The 14,208-nt window shown below is 32.2% G+C and overlaps 1 protein-coding gene across 1 annotated transcript in view; it reads left to right on the top strand.

Moving 5' to 3' along the window:
* The window catches only part of PTPRQ (protein tyrosine phosphatase receptor type Q), a 193,453-nt gene that overhangs the window by 57,722 nt on the left and 121,523 nt on the right, over window positions 1–14,208 (top strand). The window contains exons 19-24 of the mRNA XM_059402405.1: window positions 443–588; window positions 5,170–5,338; window positions 6,765–7,055; window positions 7,303–7,578; window positions 7,947–8,098; window positions 11,438–11,579. Of these exons, the coding sequence (XP_059258388.1) occupies window positions 443–588; window positions 5,170–5,338; window positions 6,765–7,055; window positions 7,303–7,578; window positions 7,947–8,098; window positions 11,438–11,579 (1,176 nt within the window). The remainder of the gene's footprint in view (window positions 1–442; window positions 589–5,169; window positions 5,339–6,764; window positions 7,056–7,302; window positions 7,579–7,946; window positions 8,099–11,437; window positions 11,580–14,208) is intronic.

The following is a 14,208-nucleotide window of genomic DNA, read 5'->3' as shown; positions in this document are numbered from 1 at the left end:
CTTGACAGTTAGTAAGCATTTTACATATTTGTTAAATGAAACACAGTGCATGAAGTGAAATGAAACAAAATGCACAAGTCAGCTTTTTACCTTTGTTCTCTGTTTCCAGATTCTAAGTTAAATTAGAATTTCATATTATGTGCTTTATATTGGAGACTTGTTATGATGTTGTTTTCAAATACAGGGCAATGGGGATGTTTTAGAGCTAAGATAGTGTTTTATGAGTAAAAAAATCTAATAGTCCTCTGCTTGGGTATTGCTAAGATATAGTGTGAGAACCTATGGATTTCAATTTCATTTCTGACTGCTAATTAGGTATTATTATTTATTTAATTTTTTTATGAAAAACAATGGTCATTACTTATCAAAGACAGGTATTTAGATTTCAAAACATTATTTGAAACCACAAGTACAGTCTTCTGTTCAAAATTTTATTTTGTAGCACCAAGTGATCCTCCCAAAGATGTTCATTATGTAAATCTCAGTTCTTCATCAATAATGCTCTTTTGGATGCCTCCTTCAAAACCTAATGGGATTATACAATATTATTCAGTGTATTACAGAAATACTACAGGTACTTTTGTGCAGGTAAGACCTGAGTTTTCTCCTACTTCTTTATTTATATCCTTCAGTTTTGTTGATGATGATAAAGACTTGGCATGGTAGAAAAATCATTTTTCTTACACTGATAATTATGCATAGACATTTTGTAAAACTCCCACTGACGTTAAGAAAATGTGGTGGAAAAAATGTCAGATACATTTTAATCTAGCTATGCATGCTCACACATTTCAAATGTATTGCTAACAATGAAGCGACCACCTATTTAAAATTCTGTGTATAAATACGGCCCTTAATTCTACTTCTCCAAGAAGTGTTCTCTAAAGAGTTGATGGTTTAATTTACCCTCACTTATTTCTTAGCTAAATTTTCCCCTTTTGTTTGTATACAGTGCAAGTTTGGATATGTTTGGGTATTTTTCCTCAATTTAAAAATTTTTCACTACTAGCAGAAGGGGTTGTTGTTGTTGTTACTTAGTATTAGATGTAATAAAACTACTAGTAATGTGTTTATTTAACTTGATATTAACCCTCTGCAGGGTTTTAGGATCGCATAGTTTTCTGATGTGAATGATGGTTATGAAGATAGCTAAGATGCATTTCATTTAGAGAAATGTTTTCAATTTACTCAACAGAAATCCTCTATTTATCCAAACTAAATATTTTATAGACCTCTAATATATGAAAAGGATGAAACTGGAATGGTTGTGATTGAATCAGAAATAGGGTTGGAATATAATTTGGAAAAAAAAAAACAATTTCAAAGAAATACTACAATTTACAATCTCGGGAAACAAAGCAGGATTTATTGTATTATTTGCTTTAGTTTAGACTGATCAGTAGAGTCAGACCAGAATTTTACTAGCTGTCTCAGGACTAACCCAGCAGTGAAGAGGAGAAATCCAAGATTGGTTTGGTTTTGATATTCTGCTCAAAACCCTCTAAGGGTAGGGGTTGAATAAGTGTGACTACTTAAAACTTTATGCCAAAAGGAAAACGACTTTATCCAAGACATGAAGATATAGATATATATGTAGCTATAGATGTAGACTTTTTAAACAAATACCTTAAGAGCAGCAGAAGAAAGGAGGGTGCTTTTTTCCCTTCTATGTGGATTAAGCAGTTTTTGCTATTCCTTTTTGTTCTACTCTATTTGGAGAAAAGAAATGAGATTAATGTGCAATTTATTATTTTTATACAATTGTTTTATAAATTTAACGATGTGTCATTATGTCATAGAGACCATTCAAAATGCAGATTTTTCTTCTTTCATCCACTCAACAAAAATATTGCAAACTGGTATCAGTAGTTCTAAACCTGAGCAAAGGTTTTGCCTCTGCACAATTTACTTTATGACCTATGTACAAAATTCTATCTTGGTTCTCTTTGTCCACGTCTAAATAATGAAGTGTAAACATCTAACTATGGTTTCAATATGATCTTATGAACCTATTTATTTAAACCTGGGTATATGATACCATCCTGTTTATAATTCATCTATCTTAGAAAATGTAATATTTTATTAAATAATCTTAAGAATGCTTTTAAGTGTGACAGTTGCAAGAGGGCACAGGCTAATGATGTGAAAACATTTCTCATATTGCTTAAAGTTCATCTCTGCTTTAATTTGTGCCTCCAGTTAGTGTTAAATACAGCATCTTCACTTCCTAATTTTCTATTTTGTATTGGCAGAATAGAAGAAATCCTCAAAATAAAATTCATGTAGCAGAATAAGTATAACGCTTTTGTCTTCCTCCTTCTCTTTCCCACAGAACTTTGTAGAATACTTCATGGCGGGCCCATCATATTCTGCTTTTCATTCCTGGTATCTGCTTACTTGTCTCAGCTCCTATGCCATAGCAAATAACTTGAAGAAAAGGGTCATGTGACACTTATCATTCTATCCTCCAAAGTCCCCTGGTACTCTATCATACATAGGTTTAATGCTCAGTAAATATTTTTAGTTGAAAGAACACAAAATTATTATTATAGATCAACCTTATTTTTGGCACTTAGTTATGGAGCATTTGAGTTTGTGGTGAAGTGATTTTTCCTTCTTCTTACCTTGGGGAATTTAATCTCTTGTGTTTTAATCTCATGTGTTTTTCCCTCAATTGCTGCACATTGTGTTTAGTAGAACGTATTAACGCTTCCACATTTTCCCTTTGACCCACTTATGTCATATCTCCTCCCTGTGCCTGACATAGTGTCCTGTTTTACTAACGGGAATGCTAAATAAATACTGTACTGGTGGATTAATCAAATTTGAATGCTTTCACTATATAACTTCTGGCTGCATTTATATATACAAAGTAGCAAATCTTAATTCAATAATTTAAGCTGAAAGACAGTTTTTTTCCAAAAATCTAATAAAATGACTGAAATAATCATCTGGATAACTGATCTAATTCCAAATTTATTACATGTTTATGGATGTTATATTGATCACGAATGAGTTCTGGGTGATCCAAAATCATTCATGTCTGAATAGTCAATAGGTAAATTATTTTGATAAGTAATCAGAATAAATTCCATAACAAAGAAAAATTAAAAATTATACTCAAAAGCTATATTAATATATTTTTTCATTACCTAATCATGACTTATTTATTTTATAACTGGAGTCTGTACCTTTTGATCATTTTCACCCATTTTGCGCACCTCCTCCCACTCTGTACCTCTGGCAACCACCAATCTGTTCTCTGTATCTGTGAGTGCAGGATTTTGGTTTTTTGTTTGTTTTAGTTTCCTCCTATGAATGGGATCATATGGTATTTGTCTTTCTCTGTCGGACATATTTCATTCAGCAGCATGCCTTCAAGATTCATCCTTGCTGTTGCAAATGGCAAGATTTCCTTCTTTTTAAATGACTAATTATATTCATATTTTTAAAAGATACTTCATGTAACCCAGTTATTCCATGTGTAAGATAGATATGTTGAAAGATATTGATGTTTACAGATCATATTTTGTGTGACATTGTTATGTTGTTTTAACTTGCCTGTTTCTGGATAAGCAACCACAAAATTGAGGTAGATCTTTTATTACACTCATTCCTCCCTCCACCAAATATTGGCAAAAAAACCACAAAACTTTGCTGAATTTAATTTTTTGATACATTATAGAACCATCCTAACTATAAACTTTAGTCAAATGGACTACCCTAAGTTTTTCATTTATATTTATTTATTTATTTGAGAGAGAGAGAGAATGCACACATGTGTGCATGAGAGCAGGGGAGGGGCTGTGGAAGAGGGAGGGAGAGATACTGTCAAACAGACTCCTGGCTGAGGGCAGAGCCCGACATGGGGTCTCATCCCAGGACCCTGAGATCATGATCCCAGCCAAAATCAAGAGTCAGTGTGTAGGGCACCTGGGTGGCTCAGTCAGTTAAGCATCTGCCTTCAGCTCATGATCCCATGGTCCTGGAATTAAGCCCCACCTCAGGCTCCCTGCTAGGCAGGAAGTCGGCCTCTCCTTCCCCCTCTGCCTCTCTCTCACCCACTCTGTATCAAATAAACAAATAAAATCTTAAAAAAAATAAAAAGAGTAAGATGCTTAACCAACTGAGCCACCCAGATTACCCTGTTTTTTCATTTAAATGAACTATTTATCATTTAGTGTGGTTTTAATTGTATACCAGATATTGTTTTATATGCTTCCATATCATCTAATCCTCAAAATCTCTCTGTGAGATAGAAATAATTATTCCTATTTTATAGTTGAGGAAGGAGAAGTTATGAGTTGAGTTGATTTATTGAAGGCTACTCTGCTAGAATTGAATTAAGTCTATAGGATGTTCAAAGTTTTGTCGGGATTGGAATGACTAAGCTTTCTTTGTGTAGATGCACATTATTATTAAGACTTAGTCATACTAATTACCTACATAATTTTTAAGTCTATTTTCCTTTATTTTAGAATTGGTTTTCTTTAACTATGTGTTTTGTGTTTAAATATGTTCAGAAAGGAAATGATTGCATAAATAAGTTCCCTAATTTCCCTAATCATCGAAAAATGCCTTAGGACAAATATAACTAGGAGTCAGGAAAAAGATTTTTAAAATTGCTCTCACTCTGCATAGAAGAAAGAAAATCCATCTGACTTCCTATCTCTCTGCATGATTATTAAAAAAAAAAGCCCCATTAAGGATGAATAATAACAATTTGAGAGAAAGAGGTGAATATTTTCATAATTTCTTCATCATTAACAGGATAAAAAAAACAAAAGTTTTTATAGGATACTTAAACTTGTTCAAAAATATATGGTCAGTGTTTTGAAAAATACTTGAATGTTTCATAAGGAAGACAGAACACTGAGAGTACAGTTGTAGCATTTTCAGTTGGCCAGTGAATATTCACCATAAGCTGGAAGTTTCTCCTCTTAGCTATTCTGTATGTTGATTTTAGGATAAAAGCTACTACCATCCATTCCTCTTTTAGCACAACATATTTCCAGTTTAATTATTGCACTAAAACTTTCTATGTTGATTTTTCTCAAAAATTGACATATTAAAATAAGACAACCAATTCATGGGTAATAATTATTCTGAAATGTTTATGTATGCTAAAACTATATCCTGAACAATTAAAATGATATGTTTATTTTTCAGAATTTTACACTCCATGAAGTCACCAATGACTTTGACAATATGACCGTATCTGCAATAATAGATAAACTGGCAATATTCAGCTACTATACATTTTGGGTCACAGCAAGTACTTCAGTTGGAAATGGGAATAAAAGCAGTGACATAGTTCAAGTATACACAGATCAAGACAGTATGTAAACCAAAAGCATTTATTAACCTTTAATAGGATTAATTTAAAACTTTATTTCAGAACCTTTTTTTCTGTTGCATGCATTGCTAGCAAAATCTGTAATTTATTTAGGCACATTTAATTAGTTATTATAGAAGTTCGAAATCATTTAATGCAACTATAAAACTATTAGAATAACAGCTTTCTCTGTTCATGAAAACTACTACCATTCATGAAGACTCTGTCACTTTTATTCCTTCAGAAGATGTCACAGCCGTCCAAGTTATAAGCATGAAAAATGCTGTTGCATCCAGGGATGGATTTTCCAATACTTAATATACTTGTCCCTTTGCTTTTAGGAGCTACTTTTTTTTTTTTTTTTTTTAATCTAGCAACTTCCATTTCAACCTTTGAATCCACATAGGACTCTATACAGCTTCTTCCTGTGATTTTGACTCAGATACCTGGAATGTCTTTACTTTTTTTTAACCCCAGAATTTTCTTGTATGGAGCTATAGCAGTATCCTGTTTGTGCTGAGTGTTCAGAAAACTGTGATGATTGAAGCACTTGATGTTTTTCAGGTTTCAGCTTCAAGAATACAATGACACAAAAATCGTTGCCTATTTCTTCTTGTTTCTGGTGTCCACTTATTTCTTAAGACTAGTCTCCTACTGAGAAATGGTATTGACCTAAAATTCTGCGGAGAGTAAGATTCTGTGTTTATTGTCTTAAGATTGTAAACCAACAGATGCGATACATATGAGGGAATGCCTTCCTTGTTAGAGCACTCTTTTAAATAGTTTACACAGTGAGTGACAGAATAAGTTATGAAAAAGTATGTGAAAATATGTGCTTGCAGAGTCTTTAGCAAACTGTTTTAGTGCAGTATGTGGTCAATATCATTTCAGACATTCTTTAAATGCAGATCTCTCCCTGTATTTTCACCAACCCATAAATTTTATCAGTGGCCATTATAGCATCGGGAATAATAAACACTTACTGTGCACTGTTGCGGATGAGAAGTCCTAGATGTGATATATGTACGATAAAGATAATCTTTAGAAGAAAGAAAATAAAAAATTTTTAAATAATTTAGATAATACAAATTATCAAATATTTAAATATCGGTGTATATATACACAGTTGTACATGTATAATACATGGATAACCTCCATGTTGTAGGAAAGAAAAGACAAGAGAGTATTATATAAAGCAATTCTCTCCCATATTAAAGATGACAGGGTTTATATTTTGAATCATTTTTAATATAATTATTTTGTCGTGATATTTTATAGTAGGTGGTATTTACTACATCTGCATTTAAATGATGTAAGAGCTGATGGTATAAAAAATGTCACTGCAACAATTACCCTCAGTTTGTGAATTTACTTAGATTTCATTTAGGGTGACTGATAATTCTTATATTTTGTACGTTACCTACCATAGTACCTGAAGGGTTTGTTGGAAACCTAACTTACGAGTCCATTTCGTCAACTGCAATAAATGTAAGCTGGAGCCCGCCATCTCAACCAAATGGTCTAGTCTTCTACTATGTTTCTCTGAGCTTACAGCAGACTCCTCGCCACGTGAGACCACTTCTCGTTACCTATGAAAGAAGCATGTATTTTGATAATCTGGAAAAATATACTGATTATATATTAAAAATCACCCCATCAACAGAAAAGGGATTCTCTGATACCTATACTGCCCAGCTACACATCAAAACTGAAGAAGATGGTAGGCTGGACCCTTTTATTGCCTATAAGCTGATTTCTAATTTATAGGGGCTTTCTGATAGAAAACATCATTCTTATATAGAATCTGTTTGTTCTCAAATAATTAGTCTTTCCATAAACATAACAAACTCTATTTTAAAATTAAAATAATTATCTGCTAATAAAATTAAGTCCCATTACTATTAAACCTCTTCTTTTTAATGCTAATTCACTTTTGCTTTATTTAATATTCTTTTTTTCTTTTATAGTCCCAGAAACTTCACCAATAATCAACACTTTTAAAAACCTTTCCTCTACCTCAGTTCTCTTATCATGGGATCCCCCATTAAAGCCAAATGGTGCAATAATAAGTTATGATTTAACTTTACAAGGACCAAATGAAAATTATTCTTTTATTACTTCTGATAACTATCTAATATTGGAAGAGCTTTCACCATTTACATTATATAGTTTTTTTGCTGCTGCAAGAACTATGAAAGGACTTGGTCCTTCCAGTACTCTTTTCTTTTACACAGACGAGTCAGGTAAGCCGGAATCCATACCTATTCAAATGATTTCACTGTTGCAGCTTTGCTCTCTCTTTAAGGAACAGCATGGAAATTGAAAGGATGTTCAGTGACCTATTTGTAACAAGCTTACAACTATTCATCTACTTTGCTGAACATTTTTTTTTCCCTTAGTTCAAGCTTCAGAATGAAGTGTTTGTTTAAAACTACTTTGGAACTACTGAGTTCCAAGTGTAAAAATGTAATTACTGCTGCTATTTATTTCTGAGATTGAAATACCATCATTTTAGAAATCTTAACTAGTGTTTTTAGGAAGCTAGAGTCACAATTATATTTTTATGCTAAAAATGTTATGAATATAAGTTTTATAATGTGTTTTCCTACAGTGCCTTTAGCACCTCCTCAAAATTTGACTTTAATCAACTATACTTCAGACTTTGTATGGCTGAAATGGAACCCAAGTCCTGTTCCAGGCGGTATTGTTAAAATATATAGTTTAAAAATTCATGAACATGAAACTGATACTATATTTTATAAGGTAGGTTGACTATAACAGTGTATGTTAATTTCAAAAATTCAAAAATTGAATTAAAATCTTTTGACATGCAGGGGAAAACAGACTGTTTTAAATTAAACAAGGATCATCTTTTTAAATTTTTTTTCCTGCAATTTAGGGGTGTTTGTGGAAAACACGAGAGAACATTTGTCAGATATGGAAGCTGAATACTTTGTAGAGCAATTTACTTACTAGCACTTACAACTTATAGATATTAAGGAGTTAAGAAATAATTGCATTGTATTGTTAATGCTGGAAAGTATATAGTAAATTTTTTCAGACTATTTAAAACCTGTTGTTATCTTAAATGCAATATATTTCTATTTATTGTCAAGATAGATACCCAGTGATGTTTTTAACCTTTCAGAAAAGTATTTATACTGGAATCTGGTAATCTTCCCTGATAGAATATAATCCCACACTAATTGGTCTTTTAAGCTATACCATTATTCTTTTCAAAACTAATTCATTTGTAACACTAAATACCCTTTCCCTCCTCCATTTTTAGGTTCCAGAATCAATGAAAAATACCCAAAGAACTGATATTATAAAGGATCTCATATATACTAGCATTTAATTGCCAAAATCTGGTATATGACTGGCTTTTGTTTTTAAAAATGTTTTTATTTTTTATTTTTTCCAAAGGCAGATGAAGTACTGGGATGCTCTTACTTAGTTACAGCAAGAAGCATGAAAAAACTCTGCAGTAAACATTGTCCCCAATATTATATGCATTACAATTTATTGTTGATGGTAAATCATTTTTATGGCATATGTAACTTACTAGTAAAAAGCAAAAGGAGTGGTTAAGGTGATGTCTTAAGGAACAATGACTTTCTTTCTGGAAATCAAGATATTAATTTAAAATCTGATTGGCTGAGTAGAATTTGAATTATAATACTCCATAAATGTGGACTCTTTCCCCAAAGCGTGAAATTCTATTAATGATGCTAAGTCCTAGCCCTCTAATATCTATGCCTGGTCTAATCTTAACATATTCCCATTTTTTGTTTGTTTTATCTGTAATGGTCACTGGGAAACTTATATAAAAAAGGAAAGGGCAATCATTTTCTTACTGCAATCACATTTGGGACTTAATGTGCTACATTATAGCAGTTGCTTAATCTCTCAGTTTCTTCAAATGTAAAATAGGAATTATAAGGATGCATACATTAAAAAATGAGGATTATAAAGAGAGACTCTATATCAAGCATTTAGAATAATCTTTAGCACTTGACAATTGTATTAGCTGTTGTTGTTGTTATCATACATATTTCAAAAAAAGATTTTAAAAATCCATCCGGCGCTGTCATAGTACTAAGCATGAAAGACAGTACACCTCTACCTGAATATGAGAAGTTATAGTCTAAGCTTTTAAACCTCTTCATTTTTCAATAGAAACGCTACCATTAAAATTTCACTAGTAGCAAACATATTACCTTTATACCATAAGTATTAAATGTGCCACTTTAAATTGAGGGAATAGTTTTTCTTTAAAATTTACTACTTTTATTTATTGCTATTTACATCCATTTTTCTCTTCTGTCAATTTTCATAGTCTTTTTTTTTTAATATTTATTTTAGAGAGAGAGTTTGCTTGTGAGAATGGGAAGAGACAGAGAGGGGGAAAGAAGCAGACTCCCTGCTGATGTTGGAGCCTGAGGCAGCTGAATCTTAGGACCCTGAGATAGTAATCAGAGCAAAAACCATGAGTCAGGCACTTAATCAACTGAGCCACGCAGGCACCCCTTCATAGTCTTATTTTAAGTTCCTTTACATGTACTTCATGCCGCCTTTTTTCCTTTCCAAGTGATTTACCCTATTTCCCTTTCTATGTTTTCCTCTGCCTCTTTCCTATTGGTTTATATTTTTTTCCTTTTTTATCCGTTCAAATTACATGTGGGATTGTGGAGGAGGAATAGTTCCCGATCCATCCCCAAATATTCCCACCATCGCAGTCCGTCCAGTGTGGTCTGCATGGAGACCAATTAATCCAGGCCTGCTGGTAACTTGGATCATTCGCAAATCTGATGAAAGGAAATTGTTCAGTAAAAAAGTTCTGTTACAATGTTTGGAAATATTCCTCCCTCAATTCTCCTTCTTACAACTTCTCTTATGTAAATCTGGTAACTATCCAGTAAGCTGCTCACCTTTTTCTTTTTATTATAACCTCAAATTCTGTCATTTTTCTGGGTACGAGCCCCTCCTAATGCAAATCGAAATTTATTTACCTGAGCTGTGTTTAATTTCTCCTCAATAAATTGTTGATAGCTTTCTTTGTTCAATATAAAAATTCCTTGATACAGGAACCATGTATTTCTTATATTCGTATCTTTATAATCTCCTAGTTATCTAACAGTATACTTTATAAATAGTAAGTGTGAAAGAATGAGAGGAAATAATATAATACAATGAGTTCCTAAAATATGTGAATGACTTGGCATATTAATTTAAAATATGATTTAATTTAAAATGTGATTAAACTGTAAGTACCTTGCAAGGTAGTATTCTTGCTAAATTTCTGTTACTGAAATGTTTAATAAGTCAAAGTGGTTTCTATTTGGGTCAGATATAATGCAGTATTTAAAAAATTATACCATCATAGGAGATTGTCTTTCCATAAATATAACAAATTAGTCTTAACTGATCTCTCAGTTTTGACAATTATCTTTGAATGAAGACTTTACACTTAATGATAAATTTTTATATGAGAATGCAAATCCTTCCTTGAGCAGTTGTGATAACTGTTTTGTTTCTTTTTTCATTTTCCTAACAGATTGGGTAAAATTAGAAATTTAGGAATTATCTGAGTAAACTCCTTATTTAAGATTCATGAGAGTAGATATTTTGTTTAATTAACTATTGTATTTCTAATACCTAGTAGGAAGTAGCTGATGAATAAATTAATTTACATAGGATATTACTGGGTTTAAAAAAAATGACTCTAGATGAATTCAAGAAAAATCAAATATTGCTGACCACCCATAATTTGATTTAAGTTGGAGACTTTGATTTTTGCAAATTTAAAGGAAGTAATCAGTATATTAATCTAAGCAAGTGTTAAGGAGACAAAATACTCTAGCATTAAAAAAAATTTAAACTATAGCCATTATGACAATCTTTAGAGCTGAGAGGGTGCCTAGTTCATCCTATTATCATAATATGATCCCACCCTGTGGCACAAAAAAATGTTTACTATTTCACTGAAAATACCCATGCTTATTAAACATAGATGGCATAACTTTCATGTAACAAAACTTTTCTTCCAGTTACAAATTTTTGGTAGTGTTTTGTGACAAAGAATTATTTCCTGCTTTCCAGAATATTTCAGGTGTTCAAACTGAAACGCAACTTTTGGGACTGGAACCAGTCAGCACTTATTCTGTCAGTGTATCTGCATTTACGAAAGTTGGAAATGGTAATCAGTTTAGTAATGTAGTAAAATTCACAACTCAAGAATCAGGTAAGACACAGTTTTTTGATCCTAAGATGTTTCACTCTGCATTTAACACTTTTCTCTTCTTTTTGGTTTATGTGATAAAGTATCATCATTTAATAGTGCATTCAAAGGGAAGTTGAATTTCAGGACTTTAACAGTAGGCTGTCTTGTCTGCCTTCCAATCTATACATATATTTACATGTGGTTTTTCCTTTTGAACGGAGGGAATTGAAAGAAGGAAATAGTTTAGGAACAAAGTAGGTTTCTAGGTATCTGTGAAAATTACCTAATTCTTTTTTTATATAAAGTTTTTATTTAAATTCATTAGCTAACATGCAGGGTAATATTAGATTCAGGGTTTAAAATATACAATATAGTGATTCAATAGTTCCATACAACACCAGGTACTCAAAACAAGTGCCCTCCTTAATCCCTATCACTTGTTTTACCCAACACCACCCATCTCTCCTCTGGTGACCAACAGTTCTCTATATTTAAAAGTCTATTCCTTGGTTTCCCTCTCTCTCCCTTTTTTATTTCCCTTTGCTTGTTTGTTTTGTTTCTTAAATTCTTAGTATCAACTGAGATAGCTGGGGTTGTGGAGGAGGGAAGAGAAACCAACCAGTAGTCACTTTTAACAGATTGGTTTATATTTCCATGAAGCGATACCAGTGGTTTTTTTTTTTTTTTAAGATAATGTATTGTGACATGTGAAGACCACTGGTCATTATGTAAGCTTCTATTTTCCAATCGTCCATCTGTAACAAGTGGAGGGAATTATGAAGACTATGAAATACCACCAGTCTAATTAAACAATGTACCTACATGTCACATACATGCCAAAGCTCACCTTTGCTTGTGTACTGGATAGTTTGCGTTTATGATCTATTTCATGGGTGACTTAGAAATGCATTTTCTTTCTCTCAACTGGACCATATATATAAAAGCTCCTCTGCCTCACTTTTTTCATCAGTGATTATTGAATGAGCACAAGATATTACTCTAGTTGTTTTTACTCTGTACCTTTAGATGTACTTCCTCTCACTTTAGTGAATCTCTAACTTGAAACTCGGGACCACTCACTGATAAGTTAGTCATTTTTGCATTGATTTATGAATATCTGAGACTTTTTTTCCAGAGCATCCCCATAAAACAGGCTAAGACAAAAATATATACCATGGATAAAAGTGCATGCTTTGAAGTCAGTGTCTGAATTTGAATCCAAGCTTGCATAGCTATATAACCTTGCAAAGGTCCATGAGTCCTCTTAGCCTCTAATGCTCCTAACTGAAAAGAAATACGTGTAAGCAGTAGCCACCTCTAAGGTTGTGGTGGAAAATATTTTAAAAGATCCACATAAAGTTCTTATTAGAGTTTTGGGCACACATTTAGTGGCCAAAAAAAATATTACTCTTGCCCCATTCTCGTGTTACAGATGAAGAAACCATGATTCAGACAGTTTAGATAAAAAGGTCTGAAAAATTAGTGAAGAAACTGAATTAGAGCATCAGCTTCTGACCACTAGTGAAGCGTGGACATGACTGTAGGAAATGGTTATATTATAAATGATAATTTACATAGTCTATACAAATGTTAAACCTATAAAGAAGAAAAACATTTTAATGATTTATACATGTATCAGTTTAGTAAAAATCAATGCTAATCTTTTAGATAGTAATCCAGTAAATGCTTTCATCAATAAAATAAAATTATTGCATAAAATTCTATGCCTTGATTGGTTAAGTAAAAAAGATTTTCAACTTTAAGGGTTAAATATTGCTGGTTAATTATTTTTTGGTTTACAGAGTCAGTGAAATAGATATTCACAAAATCTGGATTTATAAATTAAACTTAAGCAAAGCATAACCTGAATTTATTTTATGAAAATATTATATATTTTTGAAAATAAGAAAGCAAATAATTAATAATATTTAATTGCCACAACTCTGGATCAGCTGAGAATTTGTCTTTTCTTTAATTTTAAATGCCACATATCCTTTAGTGCAGATGCCTTTATCTTACAGAGGAAGAAAATTTGTAAAGATAAATTTAGGTCAGAGGAGAAAATGAAAGAGTACTTGAGTACTCTTTAAATAATGATGCCTTGACCTTTACCCCTCGGGCATATAATACATTATATGATAGTAAATATAATTTTAAAAAAATAAAAATAATTCAAAAAAATAAATAATGATGCTTTTCATAATGGCAGCAAGTTGTTTACACTTCTTTATACTCCACCAAGTCTTCATACTCTGCTACTTCTTTACAATCCACAAAATGATGATATGCAAATTTTCCTTCTAGCATCCTCTTTTTACTGTAATAAGAAAAGCTATGCTAATATTAGGGGGCATTACATAATTAGACATTTTCATGGGAAGTAGCCAGTCTAATCTTCAGTCACTTTGATGGGCTGGGGTACTCTTCAAACAGGTCCACAAGATATAGTGGGCCTCTGAGAAATTGGGTTACTTCCAAGTAAATTCATGGAAGTTCTAGAAAAAAAATAGTACTGAATTAAAAGCAGGGACTGATTTAAATCTTCTCTCCAGGGACTTTTTAAAAGATACTGAGGGATCAGTCTTTCACAATTCTTCCAAAGAAGCCTACCAATTATAAAAACAAAATTCCTAAATTGATCGCATGTTTC

The sequence above is a fragment of the Mustela nigripes genome, chromosome 6, assembly GCF_022355385.1.
Source record: "Mustela nigripes isolate SB6536 chromosome 6, MUSNIG.SB6536, whole genome shotgun sequence".
In the NCBI taxonomy this organism is placed as follows: Eukaryota; Metazoa; Chordata; class Mammalia; order Carnivora; family Mustelidae; genus Mustela; species Mustela nigripes.
Note: the sequence above shows the minus strand (reverse complement) of the source record. Positions and strands in the feature narration are given on the sequence as shown.